This window comes from Microcaecilia unicolor, chromosome 2 (assembly GCF_901765095.1).
Source record: "Microcaecilia unicolor chromosome 2, aMicUni1.1, whole genome shotgun sequence".
Classification (NCBI taxonomy): Eukaryota; Metazoa; Chordata; class Amphibia; order Gymnophiona; family Siphonopidae; genus Microcaecilia; species Microcaecilia unicolor.
The window spans coordinates 541,954,761-541,969,810 of NC_044032.1; the positions used below are offsets into that span (position 1 = coordinate 541,954,761).

Here is a 15,050-nt window from a genome sequence, read left to right on the forward strand (position 1 = left end):
ACAAACATTCTATACATGTTATTCCTGGAATTGTGGATTTTTCCCAAGTCCATTTAGTAGCGGTTTATGGACTTGTCCTTCAGGAAACCGTCTAACCCCTTTTTAAACTCTGCTAAGCTAACCGCCTTCACCACGTTCTCCGGCAACGAATTCCAGAGTTTAATTATGCGTTGGGTGAAGAAACCTTTTCTCCGATTTGTTTTAAATTTACTACACTGTAGTTTCATCACATGCCCCCTAGTCCTAGTATTTTTGGAAAGCGTGAACAGACGCTTCACATCCACCTGTTCCACTCCACTCATTATTTTATAGACCTCTATCATGTCTCTCCTCAACCGTCTCTTCTCCAAGCTGAAAAGCCCTAGCCTCCTTAGTCTTTTTTCATAGGGAAGTCGTCCCATCCCCGCTATCATTTTAGTTGCCCTTCGCTGCACCTTTTCCAGAACTGAACACAATACTCAAGGTGCGGTCGCACCATGGAGCGATACAACGGCATTATAACATCCTCAAAGTAAGTGTTGAATCTAACTGTATTCCAAGGTTCCTGACTTGTGATTTGAGGGGGAGTTCATACTTCTCAAAAGGAATTTTGATGTCAGGTATGTATCCACTTGTGTTAGGGACCCAGAGAAGCTCGGTTTTACTTGGGTTCAGGCAACGTTTGGTGTGTTTAGCCCATTCTTGAATTGATGTTAGACAAGTAATCAGTTTATTCAAGGCTGTAGGTAAGTCAGGTTCAATGGGTATGAGTAGCTGCACATCATCCGCATAGATGTAGAACTGAGTGTCCATTGACTGAATCAGCTAGTGGCTTGAGGTAGATATTGAACAGGTGACAGTATCGATCCTTGTGGTACCCCACAGGTCAGTGTCCATGGTGGTGATGAGTTGCTGCCAAACATTATGGATTGTTGCCTGTCTGACATAGGATCTGAACCAGGCAAGTACTGTTCCATTGATACCTGTTTCTGTCAGTCATGCTAGCAAGATATCATGATCCACAGTGTCAAAAGCTGCTGAGAAATCTAGCAGTACTAACATCCCTTGTCCCGGTTTCTATGAAGATCATCGAGCAGGGATACGAGGACCGTTTCTGTTCCATAACCGGGTCTGAATCCAGATTGACATGGATTTAGCCAGTTACTCTTTTCTAGCCATTCATTAAGTTGAACACAGACTGTTTTGTTCTCTGAGTTTCCCTAGAAACGGGATGTTGGATACTGGCCCGTATCTTTCAAGTTTGTCATAGTAGTAAATGTAGTAAATAAATGTTAAATTCCTAGACCAGAGAATGGTTTGAAATTACTCGTTATGGATCAAATGCATGTTGTGGTAAAGCACAATTAAATTACATAATTAAAAAATTTAATTGCATGATTAATAGCTATTAAACTTCTTAATCATTGCCCTCCCCTATTATATACACTTAATTTCTTTAATTAAACCAATTCTACTCAAGTTATTATAACACATAATTTGTGTTAAATAATTAGAAGACATCAGCTGCTACAATAGGCAGATGCAGAGTTTGGTTCTCCTATATTGCTTTAAAACACCTTATTAAAATTTACTTTAGTATTATATTTTCTTGTGCATGCTATGCTTTGTTATGCACATGGAGTTCACGATCTGTGCGCACACGTGCACAGCTTAAAGGGAACACTGCCTTACAGCAGATCTTCTAGATTAGTTAGCCTAGTTCCAGCCTCCTAAGGGGAGCAGGAGAAGACCCAAGACTGCTGGCTCTCCTTCTGCTGTATTATCCTGGGGCTGTCCTCTGCTGCTGCTTCATTTCCCAGTAAGACTATCCTGCATTTACATATTTATAAATGATTTAGAGATGGGAGTAAGTAACGAGGTAATTAAATTTGCTGATGACACAAAGTTATTCAAAGTCGTTAACTCACGACAGGATTGTGAAAAATTACAAGAGGACCTTTTGAGACTGGGCGGCTAAATGGCAGATGACGTTTAATGTGAGCAAGTGCAAGGTGATGCATGTGGGAAAAAAGAACCCGAATTATAACTACGTCATGCAAGGTTCCACGTTAGGAGTTACGGACCAAGAACCAGATCTGAGTGTCGTCGTCGATAATACACTGAAACCTTCTGCTCAGTGTTCTGCTGCGGCTAAGAAAGTGAATAGAATGTTGGGTATTATTAGGAAAGGTATGGAAAACAGGTGTGAGGATGTTATAATACCATTGTATCGTTCCAGGTGCGACCGCACCTTGAGTACTGTGTTCAATTCTGGTCGCCGCATCTCAAGAAAGATATAGTAGAATTGGAAAAGGTGCAGCGAAGGGCGACTAAAATGATAGCGGGGATGGGACGACTTCCCTATGAAGAAAGATTAAGGAGGCTAGGGCTTTTCAGCTTGGAGAAGAGACAGCTGAAGGGAGATATGATAGAGGTATAAAAAATATTGAGTGGAGTGGAACAGGTGGATGTGAAGCGTCTGCTCATGCTTTCCAAAAATACTAGGACTAGGGGGCATGTGATGAAACTACAGTGTAGTAAATTTAAAACAAATTGGAGAAAATTTTTGTTCACCCAACGCATAATTAAACTCTGGAATTTGTTGCCGGAGAACGTGGTGAAGGCGGTTAGCTTAGCAGAGTTTAAAAAGGGGTTAGACGGTTTCCTAAAGGACAAGTCCATAAACCACTACTAAATGGACTTGGGAAAAATCCACAATTCCAGGAATAACATGTATAGAATTTTTGTACGTTTGGGAAGCTCGCCAGGTGCCCTTGGCCTGGATTGGCCACTGTCGTGGACACGGATGCTGGGCTCGATGGACCTTTGGTCTTTTCCCAGTGTGGCATTACAGCTTTCATCAGCTGAGTGAAGATGACATTGAGGTCCCATGACACTGCTGGAGGTCTGACAGGGGGTTTTGTTAACAAATCTCTCATGATTTGAACAACTAGGAACAGTACAGATGGGCTTCCCCTTTATATGGTAATGGTAAACACTAAGTGCACTAAAGTGAATCCTTACAGAATAGGCTTTTAGAGAAGACTCAGAGGTGTAGAAGGTATTCAAGCAGGTTTTGGGTAGGGTATTTATTACACAATTTATAGACTGCTCTATCCTATATTTTAGGTGGTTTACAAGATAACATTAATGAAATCATAAAACCAATCTCCATGATGAGAGAGGATCTAGAGTCCTGCCCTCACACCAGATGGCAAATCTCCTCCACTTAAAAATATAACAGAGTTTATTATATTTGCTGTACCGCTTAACATACTATCATGAGATTTCAGCACTTCTTAGTGGAATCCTACCTGGAAACCAACAGAATCCTGGAAACACCCTCAGGTAGTTGAAGGGAAGCACATTATATGCTCTCAACATCCAAGCCGTGAGGGCTAGGGACTGAAGGTTGAAATGCAGAACAGTCCCCTCCTTCTGGGTGATGAGGGTCAGAAAACAGTCCAATCACAGTTCTTTGAAGGACAACTCCACAAGACCATACCTGCCTTGACCAGTAAGGAGAAATTAGGATCATAATTCCCCAGTCCTGCTTGAGTTTCAGCAGAGTTTACCTATCAGACGTATGACAGGATATGCATTCAGAAAGCCCTACCCTCAATCAAGGAGGAAGGCATCCAACACTAGCTTGCCATGGGACATGAGTCTGGAGCAGTACTGAGGGACTTTGTTGATGAGATGAGTGGCAAAAAGATCCACCGATGATCTTGTGGGCAATGTCCATATTAAGAGACCACTCGTGCAATTGCATCTGCTAATACAAGATTGGGTGTTGTGAGAACTCTGAAATTAGGTTTTCTATCCTTAAAAAATATTTGTTTTAACACTACTATCGAAAGAATTCTTTTTCCATTTCTGGGACAAGGCTATAGAATAAGTTACCATTAGATTTAAGACATGTATCCTCTTATTTCTCTTTTCATCTTTTTGATCAATAAATAATATATGTTCGTTGATGTTTGCTTATTATACAATTTTGTGATGTTATCGCTGTCTATTGTAGAGTTCTCTTAATATGTAAACCGCCATGAATCCTTCTTTTGGAAAACAGGCAGTATATAAGACTCCAATAGAACAGAATCACCCTGCTCAAACTGTCCGTCAGAATGCTCTTCCCTGCCACATATGTAGCTTGGAGCACCATGCTGTGTCTGGTGGCCCAATTTCATATCCCAACCATCTCCTGAAACAAGGGGTATAAACCCATACCCCGCTGCTTGTGGATGTAGTACATGGCAACCTGATTGTTTGGATTAGAACAATTTTGTTAACTAGCCATCTCTGAAAGCTTTTAGAGCATTCCAGATTGCCCGTAGCTCCAGGAGATTGATTTGAAGCCCTATCTCCTGAACAGAGCAGTGCCCCTGGGTGTGAAGCCCATCTACATGAGTTCCCCATTCCAGACTGGATATATCCATAGTCAGAACCTTTTGGTGTAAAGGAATTAGGAATGGGAGTCCCAGGGTCAAATCATCCACCAGAGAAGCGACTGAGCAAACTTTGGTGTAACCTTGAAGACATCTGCAAGGTTCCCTGTGGCCTTGCACCACTGGGTAGCAAGGTCTACTGGTCACCCTGCAAATAAAAGCAAGCCATGGGAGTGACATGTGAGCTGCTGGCTGTGCTGAATTAGAGTAGCGATGGCAATAAGAACATTCATCCTTTCCTGAGGCAGGTAGGCTTGAGCTTGCACCATGTCTAGAAGGCTCTAATATACTCCAATTGCTGCACCGGGAGCAGATGGGGCAGGATAGTTGATAATGAATAAATGTTCCAAACTAAACAGAGGGAGAAAGAGACTAATTATATATAAGCATAAAACTCTTCATTAAAAAATATATACGTTTTGCACTCAAACGTCAGTTTCAAACATGATGCTCTGTGTGTTCCACTAAATAAATGTTAGGAAGGAAAAAAAACGTCAGAGCCCAGCCTTCTTGATCAAATAGGTCAACCAGCTCTAAGGGCAACTACCTCATCGGCATAACGAACCCTAATAGCTCCAGCACCCAAACAGTCTTCTGCACGGATACTTGAGCACCTTCCCTTCATGTGCTCTTGACCAGCCAATCATCCAGACGGGGAAACATATGAACTCCCAGTCTGCATAGCAACGCTGAAACTATGGCTAGACATTTTGTGTGCACTCTGGGAGTGGACATAAGGCCAAATGGCAGGACGCAATACTGGTAGTGGTGTTTTCCCACCCAAAATCTGAGATACTGCCTAACACTGGGATGTATCTGGACATGTGTGTAAGCATCCTTTAAGTCCAGAAAGGATAGCCAATCATTTTTCTGAATCATGGGAAGAAGGGTGCCCAAGGAAATCATCCTGACCTTTTCTTTGACCAGGTATTTGGTCAGAGTCCTTAGGCCTAGGAAGGGATGGAATCCCCCTCCCCCCCCCCCCCCCCCCCCCCCACATTTTGGGGCATGAGGAAGTACTTGGAATAGAATCCCTTCCCTTCTTTCTCTGGTGGAACGTGTTCGACTGTGTGGGCCTTTAGAAGGGAGGAGAGTACTAGCAGAGAAACTTCCCAGTGCTGAGATCTGATACTTTCGGTGGGCAATTTGAGGAAGTTGATGTCAATTGAGGGTGGAACCCACTCAGAATATTTGCAGAACCCACCTGTTTGAGGTTACAAAGGGCCACCTTGCTTGGAAAAAATTCAGCCTCCCTCAAACTGGTAAGTTGTCTGCGATGGATGCATTTACTGCAGCTACGCTCTGCAGGAAACAGTCAAAAGCTCATCTGCTTGGGACTGACTGGGGCTCCTGAGTCTGCTGCTGCCAAGGATGGGAGCATGGAGGCTGGGCCTGTTACTGAGCACAGGAGGAAGGAATGAACCTATGCCTTTGAGATTAGTAGGTACTTTTCAACTCCTGCCCAAAAACCTCCGAGATGTGGAGGCCGCAGAAGCTTGCCCCTCAAAAGATTGTCACCTTTGCAAGGGACCTCCACCACTTTTTCCTGAACAATTGGTTCTAGGTCTGAGACATGTAGCCATGATAGTCTATGCATCTAAATACCTATGGTGGAAAGACAGGACATTACATCAAAGGTATCGAAAGTAGCCAAAGCCAAGTTTTTTATGCACTCCTTCTACTTAGTGACTATCTGATGAAGGCATGCGGCCTGCTCCGGTGGGACAGTGTCTGCAAAGTCTGGCACTCTCCCCACCAAGGTCTTCAAAGTAGGTGCTCATATACAGCTGGTAGGACTAGATACAAGAAATAAGCATCAAGCCCTGGAATACCTTTCTTCCAAAAGACTCCAGAATGCAAGCGTCCCTGCCTGGGGGAGCTGAAGCTTCAGGCTCTTTTGAAAGCGAATTTGACTACCATGGAGTGGTGTAGCAACTCTGGCTTCTCAAACCAGGAGCCTTCTGGACCCTAATCAGGGAGTCCATCTTCATAGGAACAACCTGCAAAGAGAGTGGGGTATCCCAATTGTTCATCTGTGCATCTTTCTGGATGTTATAACAGGCACTGTCACAGCTTCCTCAGGAGGGGAGTGATAGTTGAGGTCATCCAACATCTCAGCCCTGGGCTTGTCCTCGACCTCCAATTTAAATGGAATGCCCTCTGCCAGTTCCCCCCCCCCCCCCCCAAAAAAAAAAAAACAAAAAAAAAACCCACCTACAAAGGAGAGTTCCCCTGGGGGAGACTTCCTTCTTTCTTGTGGTGGAGAGGGGTCTGAAGGTAGACTAAGAGATGTTTCCTCCGAGAAGACCTCTGACTCCACTTCAGATCCCTAGGAGTGGTCAGACTCAGAATTTTAAAAATATTCTTCATGAATAATTTAAGTCTGTGCCTGCCTCGGTCTACTGGATGGATGTCCAGGTTCTGGGCAAGACAGCTGAGATGTGAGTCTTCTCACAGACTCCGGGGTTGCTTCCTCCCCTAACAGGCTGGAGGTAAGTACCACATCAGTTGGTGCCAGATCTGATGCCCAACGAGGTACATGTGTAGATGAGCATCTGACAGGCAGGGAATGGTTCTCCAAGATAGGCTGGAATGGCATCATAGGTGTATGCAAGTGCCCTCGATGCCGCAAGATCACACCATTCTAGAATGTGCCCCAGGAGCTCCTGTAGCATAACCCTGAGCTCTACCTCGAAGGCAGACATCAGTAAAGGTGGGTTTGGTGCCGGTGTGGGGACAACCTGTGAAGATGTCAGAGCGAAATCAGAGAGGGGTCCCAACTGCGGGGAAACAGGCCCATTGGCACCACTTCCACATAGGGAAAGTGCCAATGCTTCTTGGGAACTGGCAGTGCCGGTGCCCTGGAGCACCTGGCACCGTACTTCGAGGAGGTCCAATACTGATGCTTCTTTCACTCGGTATCTAGCATCAGAGTCTTTTGGTGCCAACGAGGACCAAGAGGAATCCACGTGGGTCCTCAGTGCTGTTTTTGAGGGTGCTACCAGCTCTCGACATCAAGGCAGGGAAAATCTCTTCAATGACAATGCATCTCCAGTGTCCAGTGCAGCTCTTTCCAGAAGCCATGGGGACCGATGCTGATGGACCAGACTTTTGCGTCCTGAAAAGCCTCTCAAACACAGCCTCTCTACTCTTTTGGGTTCTCTTAAGCACAAAGAAAGTAATTAGAGAACTTATAAGGTCCCAGACACTTTAAGCACACGTGGACATCTGTGCACTGCTTAAATCCACTGGCAGGTTTCTGGAACATCACATGAAAAATAGCTCAGTGTTACAAAAATAGATGTTTTTTTTTTTTTTTTTTGACTCAACTGGGACCTCAGGCCTAAAATGGCCGTTAGCTGCAAAAAAAGAAATAAAACTTAAAGGGCTGAAAACTATGAGGAAAAAAAAATAGAGGTGGAACACAACTGAAGAAAAGGGAAAAATCTTGTACTACTCACATCAAAAACTGAGGGCAGGAAAGCAAAAAAATCACTTAAGAAAACACTCGCTGCTACCACTGAAGACACGACTTCACAGCTCCGCAGAAAAAGCAAAACTGCAGATCCCGCATGACTTAGGCAGGCAGGAAGGCACTTGCGCATGTGTGGTGCGGGCCTACTAAAGGCTTCTATAACTTTTAGAACGCTGTGAGAATCCTATGTCTTGCTTGTCCTCAGAAAAGCACGTTTCATGCCTGAAAGACCACTCATCTCTCTCTCCACTTTCGGTCTAAATATTTAATTTCATTTCTCAAAGCCCATGAAAAATTTAGTATCAGAGAATTTTCAAAATGATTTCATACAACATAATTTTGCTTGTACTACATGGTGACAGGTAAAAAGTAATCCCTCTGAGAGATATATCCAAAAGATCAAATTAAAACAGTAACTGTACAACAGAAGTACAGCCTAGTAACAAGTCAGGGCTGATATTCAAAATGATCTGGGCTGCTAACAGATCCACCATGTGGGAGATGAAGTAGCCTAATTGTAAGGGTAATAGACTAGGTTTCTATTCTACTTCTGACATTGTTTGTGACCCTGGGAAAATCACTATCTCCCAATATCTCAGATACCCACAAAAAGGGCAATTCTATCACTTTTTTGAGTAAATAGCAGCAGACACACCTAAGCTATATTCTGTAAGGGAGCATGTAAGTGACATAGTGTATACATACAAGGGGGTTTTCTAAGGAGAAAGGCATGGGCAGGGTTGCCTCTTACATACACAATTTACAGAATACAGTAAGTTACACATATCCACAGTCACACCAGGTCTAGAGCAGGCTTAACTGCAAACACCAATGCCAAGTTACACTAGTATTCTGTAACGGAATTAGGGCACCCAAATGCCATTACACAAAAGGCTCTCACTGCACAGCACTGGGGTGCTGAAATGGAGATTCCCACTTGTAGAACTGCCCACTTGTAGAACTGCTCACTTAGACTCTAAGTTCCTTGGAGTAGATGCTTATTGCACCTCATTACTTATCACCACTTTACAGCATTGTGTATTTATTTATTTATTTGTTACATTTGTATCCCACATTTTCCCACCTATTTGCAGGCTCAATGTGGCTTACATAGTACCGTAGAGACAATTGCCAGTACCAGTTTGAACAAATACAGACTGAGGCTGTGATACAGTAAAGGTCAATGTGTTATAGACACATTGGGAATCGTAAGGAGGAAGAGTTAAATTATGTCCAGTTCTAGCTTTGGTTTCGTCATGCCGCTGGGTTAAGGCATTTAAGTTGGATTGTTTGGGTATGCATTTTTGAACAAGTTAGTTTTTAGTATTTTCCAGAAGTTTAGGTAGTGCTATACAAATCATTAGTTTTTATTTTTTAAGTTTTGAAAATTTACTGCAGCCTACTAAACATGAATTTCTGGGTGCTCCCAGATGATGTTCAACCAAAGGCTGGCACTAATTTTCAGCACTAGCTGTCTAATTAGATAGCTAGGCTGTCTCCAAAACCTGTCAAAATTGAGCATATTCAGCATAAATCCTGCTGGCTATTGCAAATATACCCCTTCATGTTTAAACATAAAATATCCTTCACAATCTCTATCTAGACCGTAGGATTAGTTAAGTACCCCCAAGATACATAATCTTAATTATATTACATCTCATCAGAGAGAGAGAGAAGATTTAATTCTGTTCTGGTATATATTTTTTTTTAACTTACTGTATACTGTAAAAAGAATCCTTTGAGAATGCTGGAAAAACAAAATACCTACTCCCTTTCCTCAGCTAGTTATTAACCAATTCATAGAATTTATGGGACGTAATTTTGTAAAGGTTTTTCCATAAGTAAAGGCTATTGTGGTCATCATATACTCACATAAAACACACACAGTGAAAGATAATGCATACTTTTACACAAACAGCACATAGGCATGACCAGAGTACAGAGAAGGTAGAGCTGAGATGAACACAGACATTTAATAAAATATGCATGTACATATTTACTCTTTCTTTAGAGCAGGTGCAAATTTGAGCATTTGAATTCTGGCTGGAGTGGCTCCGGGTGCCTATATAGTAAAGGCGCAAAGGACTTCCAGCACAGTGGTCCTGTTATAAAATTGACTCATCTAAGACCACACAGTGGACCTCACTGATGAGAAGACTGACCAAGTCAGGCTCCACTGGAAAATAAAACTTCAGATGTGGCCACATTGTCTTGAACCAAGGCTTGTGTGTGCAAGTTACAAAGACTGGGATGCTATTCAGTAGGTCCACTGAAAATAGTGAAGAGCAGAGAAAGAGACAGGGCTGAGACTGGCTTTGGAGAAGTGTACCTTTAGGGGAAGGCCACTGCAAAGCACATTTTCTGCAACAATGGACAACTTTTTAAAGTGCAGTGAAGGAAGAAAGCCACTGCTGAAGCAACCACAAATTCCTCTGCTCAGCTCACAGCTACAGTGCTCCATTCAGAGTCATCTACAGCAGTGGCTCTCAACCCCAACCCCAGGGTTTCAGGATAGCCACAAATGAACATACAGTCATCCCTACTAGGTGTGCCCTGAGGACTTGGTTGAGAGCTACGGATCTACAAAACGTCTAACAGATGGTGGGATGCAATCTCCATGGCCAGAGATTATTTTTAAAAAATCACCAGAAAGGCTCAAGAACATGGAATTCAACTCTACCTCACAGAACAGTGAAGGAAGAAAGGAATTTAGAAGGGTCCGATATTCAGCCAGCAGTGGGCAGCGCGTTTTCTGTCTGTCAACAGCGTTAAATCCAGATATTCAATGCCGGATCGTATCCAGTGACCAGCATTGAATATCTGGGTTTATTTTGACTGTTAAAACGTTAACTGCCTAAGCCGATATTCAGCACTAATTGGTTAACTTTTTAGTGGTCAAAGATAGACCTATTTTGACAGCTCAACATAGCCGGTCTGGCGCTGAATATCCGTGCCTGTCTATGTTACGCAATATAGCTAGTTAGCAGCTAGCAGCTATTCTAAGCTAGTTAAATAGTTTTGAATATTTGGGGGAGGGGGGAGAAATTCTTTAGTGTCTGCTAAAGTACCTATTTAAGGTTTCTATTCAAAGCCAAGTCTATACAGAAAAGTAGGCACCTATTTTTCTTTAGAGAATACTAGCACAAATGACAAAAAAATATGAATATATTAAGACAAAAGCATTTACACCACCCTATAACTGATATAAATGCCTGTGCCTCGCAAGTATACACATAAATGATGGAATAACAATTTACGTGTACCTACCGTAGGTGTGTAAACCCACCAGCAAACATGCACCATCAAACCATGGTGCATACTTTTCCACTAGACAGCATTCTTACCACCATTTATGCACCTTTCTGCCACCTAGAACTAAGCAGCTCCTTAAAGAATTACTGCCTAATATTTTTCTCAATATTGTGCATTATAAACAGTAGTAAATACACTATGCCCTACCTCGTTTTCTGGGGTAGGAGATGAGGTAACTGAGCTGAGGGATCCCTTTCTTGATCCATGCAGATCCATCAGGATGGAAACAGGTCGCTCCCATTGTGTTGCTCCTGTTGGTACGTGCCAGTAATAAATACCAGCAATGTCACTGATTTTCTTCCAGCCAGGTGGTAAGTCTGGATCTGTCTGAAACGAATGGTCACTCCATATATCTGCTGAGAGAGAAGAAATCAATAAGTCAGACTGGACTGTAAAAAATGCAATTCTTTATAAAAACATCTGCAAGGTCCAACAGTGTCCTTAATTAAAGTGGCAGACTATTGTGACACTATTTCAATGTCCTGCCTATACAGTAGTCAGTGCACCCCATTACCAATGAGGGACTACCATATCTAAATAAATATGTTCAAGTTATGGACAAAGGAAAGATAGATTAACCATATTATTTGTTACTGCATGGTTAGCGCAGAGTCAAACGCGATTCCCAAGATCTATAATTCCAACTTAATTCTGCATGTAGTTCGCCTCGAACTACTAACGAAAATGCATGAGCTAGGCCAAAGAAAACAAAAATGAAAATGCTAATTAGATAAAGCTACAGGGAAAACTACAGCACTGAAGATTTCTAAACCCATAATACTTTCATTTTCATGGGTTAAATAAGATTTTGTTTTGCAATATCCAGTCTTGGACTAATTTCAAACTAGCAAACGTTCCAGCTGTTTATGTACTAAATAATTCACTCTCAAATTATGAATCAATTTGCCTTGGGGGTAGGACTGACCTGTGGGGTACCCTATGTTAACTTACTGAATTTAGTTCTCTTAAACAACACTCAAATCACTGTGCTTCGAGATTATGGACCACTGGATTATCCAAAAGGATACTGTGGTCCATGGTGTCAAAGACTGTTAATAGACCTAAAAAATCATTGAGTCTTCATTACTATCTAAACTTCTGCAGTGGTTAGTGGTAAGAACCACCAATGGTCTGATTGGACCTCAGCCTGGTTTGGATTGAGGGCCTTTTACTCTTCCAGAACCTGACTTGGCTCTGTAGCAACAGAGTACGCTCAAAACAGGTTGATAATCTGTTAACAATTGATGGATGTAAAGTAATTTTGTTTACTTATTTTATTTTTTCTTCAAATACAACATACCACCTTTCAAACAAATATCAAGATAGTTTACTGTACCATGTAAATTGCATACCTGTAACAGATGTTCTCCGTGGATAGTTGGGATATTTCAACCACCAAGTGGTTTCGTCACTGAGTGACAGAACCAACAGGAGAAAGTATTGAAGTCTCTGGACAAGATTTTAGAGCATGTGTGGAATTTCCCACCACTGTACAGTATTCAAACATATAGTAGCCCATGTTCCTCAGGTCATACCTAAGCAAGCTTCAACTCGGGGCTGGGTGGGTGGGACTGTATGGCTGAAATATCCCAACTATCCAAGAAGACTGAAAAGAAGAATGCATTGGAGGCAAAAAACACATAGTAAAAACTTTTTTTGGTATATTAGAAGAAAGAAGACGGTAAAAAAAATCAACTGGACTGCTAGATTACTGAGGGGTAAAAGGAGCACTCAGGGAAGACAAGGCCATAGCAGAGAGATTAAATAAATTTTTTGCTTCAGTCTTCACCAATCGTGTTAGCTGGAAGTTCTTGGCCAAGATTGGATTGGGCAACAACTTTAGTCAGTGGATGAAAAGTTTTTATTTTTAACCTATGGCAAGGGTGCGGGTAAATGGAGGGTACTGACTCATGTATTATCACCCATGGCACCAGGCAGGGGTGCCCATTTTCGCATTTACTGTTTGCCTTGTCAACTGAACCTCTGGCACAGTGGATCAGAGATAATCTGGATATTTGTAGCTTCCAGCTGGGTGGGAAGACTCCACATAAGTGGCCTTATTTTGCTGATGATATTTTGCTATATGTTGGCAATCCACATCTTTCTATAGCGGTTATATTGAGTTGAAAAGCTTTGGGAAATTATCAGGCTTTAAAGTTAATTTAGACAAAACTGAGATGTTGGGGATGTTACTAGATGCTGGGGAGGAAGCTCTTTTAAAGGCTAATTTTCCTTTTAAATGGGCAAATACACATATTCGCAACCTGGGAATTCAGGTTCCCAGGTACCTTACTCTACTGTATACACTTAATTATAATCCTCTATTTCCACTCTCAAAGAGGGAGCGGAGGAGTAGCCTAATAGTTAGTGCAGCGGGCTTTGATCCTGGCAACCTGGGTTCAATTCCCACGGCAGCTCCTTGTGACCTTGGGCAAGTCACTTAGACCCAGGTACAAACCCCCCCCCCAAAAAAAAAAAACAGACTGCAAGCCTCATAGGGATAGAAAAAGTACCTGTATATAATGTGTACAGCGCTGCATACGTCTAGTAGTGCTACAGAAATGATTAGTAGTAGTAGTAGGAGTAGTATTTAGACAGATGACAGCCTAGTTGGATATCATGGTGGTGAAGAATAGCAGCGTTAAAAATGAATGCACGGCCACGTTAATTATTTTTAATCCAAGCGCTACCTATATAGCGGTGCCAGAGAGGGTTTTGAAGATGTTACAAAGGAATTTTTCTAGGTTTATATGGGGAGCAAGAGCCCCCAGATTAGCCACAAAGTTTCTGTGGCATAGGCAGGAATGGGGTGGTAGGGCAGTCCCGAATCTTCTTTGGTATTATTGGGCGGGCCAGTTCAAGCAAATTTGGGACTAGGAGGGCTCCCCGCATAAAGATGGGGGTGGTACTTGAGCAAGCTATGTTATTTACTTTGGTTATCCTGGATTTTCAAGCAACTGTCCCCCTATGTTATTTACTTTGGTTATTCCAGATTCCCTTAGATTAGATGCAGCTCTTATGGGACATTTCTTGGGATTGTGGCCGAGGGTAAAGAAAAGATTGGGGACTGGGAATAGTTCATCATCTTTAGCACCAATTGATTTGAGCCTGGTTTTCAGGCAGGACAGGAAAGTGGAGTGTTTCATAGATGGGAGAAGGGGCTCAAGTGTTTTCGCCAACTGATGGATATGGGTGACTTTATACTTTTGCAGAATTGAAAAACATCTATGGGCTGTCTGAAGGTGATGTGTTTTCATATTTGCAAGTCAAGCATTATATGATGGGACAGGATTGGCATAATTCTGACCAAGATGATACTGAACACTTTGAGAATCTGTGGCGTTCACTTTCTATTTGGCCACGACCTATTTCATTAATATACATATTTCTGTGGGGATGGTCCTTTTGTAGATTTCGGTTTATGGACCAGTGGGAGCGGGATGTAGAAGGGGAGTGGATGGAAACATGTGAATGGAAACATCTGTTTAAAGAAGTTCAGAAAGTTTCCATTTGTGTGCTGATTAAAGAAAATGCTTATAAAGTAGTTACAATGTGGTATTATACTCCTGTGAAACTGAAAGCAATGTTTGCAAGCTACAGGTACTTTTTTCCACATTTGGAATTCTTTGCTTCGGTCTTCACCGAGGAGGATTTGGGGGGGACACCGGTGCCGGAAAGAATATTTGAAGCGGGGGAGTCGGAGAAACTAAACAAATTCTCTGTAACCTTGGAGGATGTAATGGGTCAGTTCAGCAAGCTGAAGAGTAGTAAATCACCGGGACCTGATGGTATTCATCCCAGAGTATTAATAGAACTAAAAAATGAACTTGCGGAGC

At 42.3% G+C, this 15,050-nt stretch overlaps 1 protein-coding gene across 8 annotated transcripts in view; it reads right to left on the reverse strand.

Annotated features, from left to right (window-relative positions):
- The window catches only part of APBB2 (amyloid beta precursor protein binding family B member 2), a 664,454-nt gene that overhangs the window by 273,845 nt on the left and 375,559 nt on the right, over nucleotides 1-15,050 (reverse strand). For 5 of the 8 annotated variants that reach the window (XM_030191334.1, XM_030191333.1, XM_030191329.1 and 2 more), the window contains one exon: nucleotides 11,362-11,570. In XM_030191334.1, coding sequence (XP_030047194.1) covers nucleotides 11,362-11,570 — 209 coding nt within the window. The remainder of the gene's footprint in view (nucleotides 1-11,361; nucleotides 11,571-15,050) is intronic. The other 3 variants (XM_030191336.1, XM_030191335.1, XM_030191332.1) reach the window with 1 other exon arrangement.